Here is a 4,984-nt window from a genome sequence, read left to right on the forward strand (position 1 = left end):
TTGGTCGCATCTCTAGAACTTCTCCTCCTACTCTTACAATGAGTAAGCTTTATTATTTATGACTTTTTTTTTGGTTTATGGAAGTCTGGTTGGCCTAGGATCATTAATGAACAAAGAAAGCTTAATCACTTAACATTTGCATTTAATTTTATAAATATTGAAGTGCATGAGAGTGTAAGGATTATGGTTGTTCTACTCATGGTTAAAATGAATATATCTAGACTATCCTCTTTGGATTCTAAGTTAATTATTTTAGATGATTATTATTAACACTATGGGTCGTGTATCATGATTTCACTTGTTTATTTATTTAATGGTTTTTAAAGGTAAGAGGTGGTAACCAAGTTATAGAGCACTAACCCCTGGCCATCTTTAAAGGAGTAGATTGAAGTGGGTCTTTAATAGTCTTCAATTTTACAAGAAACCTATGTGAGAAAACCTTCTTCAAAACTAGAAACATCAGTCCGCATGGTTGTTAATGGTCCTGAAAGCAATGATATCTATGATGTATAAATTTTATTCATCATTATCATAAAGTTGAGATTTCTTATGGATTTAACATATATTTTATATCACATGCATCTTTTATGCTCAAACAGTTGAGCCTTGAGGCAAGTTAATTCATACATGGAACTTGACTCCAATACATGTTACTAGACTATAAGAGAGGTAAATACCATTCTGTTTTTATTAATATTATTTCTTTTCAAGATATGATTATAATTAAGGCAATAAATAATTTACCCTTTATGATTAATTTGATTGACTACATGTTATTAAAGTAACATGGTTTAAAAAAGAAATAGAAATGTATAGTCCCCTTTATATGTTATTTTGAATAATATATAAACTATAAATATAATTCATTAGTTTTAGCGATTTCATAATTATGTAAGTGGAAGATCAAAGATGTGCTCATTAACCATCTCATGCCATGCACTATAGGTTGACTGTTTTCTGTTTTTCATATCCTAAACAATTTTCACTTTGAAGTTTGTTCTTTTATGTTTACTGCAGATTATATGCATGTAGCAGAAATGTTATAACCGGTAGTTTCTATACTCTTTATTCTTTTATAGTAACATATTTTCAATTCTTACTTTTATTAGACCAATACACATATATACAATCATACATACACAGGAGCACACATACACACAACCCCAAATATACATAGAAATACAAACACATACATTATACTTTCAAAGGCTACCTATATATATATATATATATATATATATATATATATATATATATATATATATATATATATATATCATTCTACTCATAAAGTGGAATGCTTTAATAAGAAAACAAACTTTAAAACTTCTGCAAAAAATATATATACTTTTTTACTTGATTCCAAACACTATTCAAAACCAAATGTCGGTAAAGGATTGATACAATGTTTTTTTTTGGAAGAGATACATGATTCATACAAATAATTAAAAACCAAATGAATAAGATAATCTGACATCTAACTTCAAAAGTTTCTAATACTACAATGGTTTGATTCTCTGTTTATCAAAATATGGAAATGGTAATTGTTTATACGTTCATATATATATATATATATATATATATATATATATATATATATATATATATATATATATATATATATATATTAATTTACTATCAATTTAGCATCCTACTTAGGATGTACAAACTGGACTATACAAGATTAACATCCTTTTCACTCTAATTTTGACTAATCTCTTTAGTGATGTAAAAGGTTTAATGTGTATATTTTTGAAGCTAAAAACAATAATATGAAGGTGCTCTATATAAGGGATATATTGCTTAAATCTCTATTGATTCCCCAATTATAATTCCATAGAAATAAGAATACGAAGGCGTGCTATATATATATATATATATATATATATATATATATATATATATATATATATATATATATATATATATATATATATATATATATAGAGAGAGAGAGAGAGAGAGAGAGAGAGAGAGTAATAACTATATTTTCATCTTTTTATGTCATTGTGATTATTAAAATTAGTCAATTCATACGAACATACTTTCATTTGCAAAAAACATACACATAATATGACATAAATAGGAAGTACAATGCTATTAAATGAAAAATCATATGAGTTTACATTGCTTTGATTTAGGCTACTGTTGAATGAAAAACTATTTCAGAAACATATTTAAAATGAAATGAATTACTGTGAATTTCAAAATCAGTCAAAGTTTTGAGTTATTTTTCAATGTATAGTGTTTAATGAGGAAATTTGAGAAGAACATTAATAAACATTTTCTATATGTTTAAATACAACAACATAGTACGTTCTGTATTTGATTTAAGTTATTTTACCATTTGCTTGATTATTTGCATAATTTGTTCCTTATGAAATTATGTATTTTGTCAAAGTAACAAGTTGCAATGTCTTACTTTTACATTATTCTTATTTAAGCATTGTACCTTTAAGTACCATTTCATAATTGTAGTTTCAGTTTACAAACAAGTCTTAACCTTACAAAATACAAAGTTATTTTTGGTTTGTCCATGAAACTACAATGTTATTTTTTGCTTCACCTATGAAAGTACAATGCTCTTTCTGTTTTGCCCATGAAACTACTTATTTTGTACACATAGAAACTAAAGGAACATTTTACCCTTACCATTTTTTCAATAAAAATATATTTATTTTCGCTAATAACATTAATGTCATTTTTTTGTTGTCTATTTTTTAATTAAAACAACTTTACAACTTATAGCAATGTACTTTGAAAATACAGTTCTGTAATATATAAAACTTCACATTATTTCATGTTTTTCTACAATTAAAGTTGCACATTATTTTTCTTGTTCATATTCTTTTTTTTTTTTTTTTTTTTTTTTGCCTATCAATAATGATTATAAAATTCCACGGGTTATATATCACAACTTTTTGCTTAAATTGGCGCCAATATCCAAGGCACCCGATTCCCGCCATGAATCAACCCAAATTTCCTCTAAAAAGGTGAAAGTTGAAATCTATAATTTGTAGGTATCGACGAACGAACGGAAGAAAATGGGGAAGAAGACGAAAAGAGATGAAAAACAGTACTGGCTGCTAAAAACTGAGCCAGGGGAATGGTCATGGAACGACCAAGCATCCAACGGAGGTCTCTCCAAATGGGACGGCGTCAAGAACCACCAAGCTCTCAAAAATCTCAAATCCGCACGGCTCCACGATCTCTGCTTCTTCTACCATTCCGGCACAAAATCCCGCTGTATAGTAGGGGTTGTCACCGTTGTCCGTGAATGGTACGAAGACGACGACGCTGGTTGTGGCGCTGTAGACGTGAAGGCGGTGGGGGAGATGAGGAACCCGGTGGATCTGAAGGAGATGAAGGGAGAACTGAAGAACAGTAAAGAATTTGGGTTGTTTAGGCAGCCTAGATTATCCGTCGTTCCTGTGCCGGTGGATGTTTGGGAGAAGATTTGCGAATTGGGTAATGGGTATGAAGGTGATGGTGTTATTGTATCTGATCATGACGAAGTTGATGAACAAGTTTAGGGATTCATCAAGTTTGGAGTGCAAGTGTGTTTATTTTTGTGGATTCCATGATTTCAGATGTTCATGTGTAATTGAGTAGCTAATGATTTTTGATCACCAGGTGTTTGTTAATTTGCTTCACTGAATATAAATATCTCGTCCTTTACCAAATTGATATTCTTCTCTCTACCTTAGCAACCCTTATTGTATCTGCATATGCGTTTTTTCTACAGACCACAGGTAAGTTTTAATTTTGATTCTTTTGTGAATTGTGATTTTGTATTTTTGTTTTTTTGTAATTAATTGAATGTTTTTCTTATAAACTAATTTATGCTACCATGTGCAAATATACAAACTTTATGTAAAATTATATCAGTTTAACAATCTCTTTCAAGAAATGAATCAAATTAATTTTAGATGTCAAAAACAGCCTTGAATTATTTAAAAAAATACAAAAATTAGAACTCTGAACCCTCCTGATGTTATTAATAGATGCACACATTGCGTATTTAGTCCTTTAAGTCTTATGTGTTTGAACATTTAGTCCTCATTGATTCCACTTTTAATCCTCTGGACCTTGATAAACCAGCAGTGTCCAACTCGCTTAATTTATCCAGCTTTCATGCATTTTCAGTCAAATACTTTCATAGCAACTTCTTTTTTATTTCTTTTACAACCAATCGTACAAAAAAAAACTTGAATGTATAATCCATAAAAAATCACTTCATTTATATGGAGAATTTGTACTTGGTACCCTAGAATACGCATCGAGAGTTATAGAAATACATTCCAATGAAACACATAACTATCTTCGGATCTAATGGAGCATGTAACTAGGACGACAAAGCTTAGTTTATAGTTTTAACTTTGTAATTTTTATTTTTAATTATATAAGTTTTAGTTTTAATCATATCATTTTATATTTTATAAATTAATGTATGTTTTTTTATTAAATGTTATATTTATAATTTCAGTTATTATTAAGGCTTTTAAATAATTGAAACATAAAAGTAAAATTCTAATGGGAGTAGTATCTTTTCCAAATTACTCGACCCATTTGCCACACTAATATTTTAAATTTTAATTTATTTAGAAAATTCAAAATAAAATAAAACATAATTTTTTTTTTTTATAATTTTTTTAATCTTTAAAATAAACTTACACTAACTTAAAACCAAAAAATATATTAAACAATATTAAAAATAACATTTAATTAAAAAACTACAATAATATAAATTAAAACCATATTACAATAACATAAGTTAAATCCTAAAACGTCACACAAAATAACTAAAAAATCATACTACAAACGACAAACAAAAATTAAAAAAAAAAACACTTCATTTTTTGGAAGAATTTCATTAATATCCCTATAAACTTTAAATATTATACATATATTCTTATAAACTTTAAAATTAAATATGTTTCCGTCTAAAACTATCAAATTTACATTTATATTCAAATTCATATTT

The 4,984-nt window shown here is 27.4% G+C and overlaps 1 protein-coding gene across 1 annotated transcript; it reads left to right on the forward strand.

Annotated features, from left to right (window-relative positions):
- Positions 1 to 2,942: 2,942 nt before the first annotated feature.
- Positions 2,943 to 3,683, forward strand: LOC144997547 (thymocyte nuclear-like protein). The gene has a single exon (XM_078957445.1). It carries the CDS (start codon positions 3,045 to 3,047, stop codon positions 3,531 to 3,533), a length of 489 nt encoding a protein of 162 aa, XP_078813571.1. The 5' UTR covers positions 2,943 to 3,044; the 3' UTR covers positions 3,534 to 3,683.
- Positions 3,684 to 4,984: the final 1,301 nt, after the last annotated feature.

Source organism: Lactuca saligna, chromosome 5 (assembly GCF_052625555.1).
Source record: "Lactuca saligna cultivar CGN05327 chromosome 5, ASM5262555v1, whole genome shotgun sequence".
NCBI lineage: Eukaryota > Viridiplantae > Streptophyta > Magnoliopsida > Asterales > Asteraceae > Lactuca > Lactuca saligna.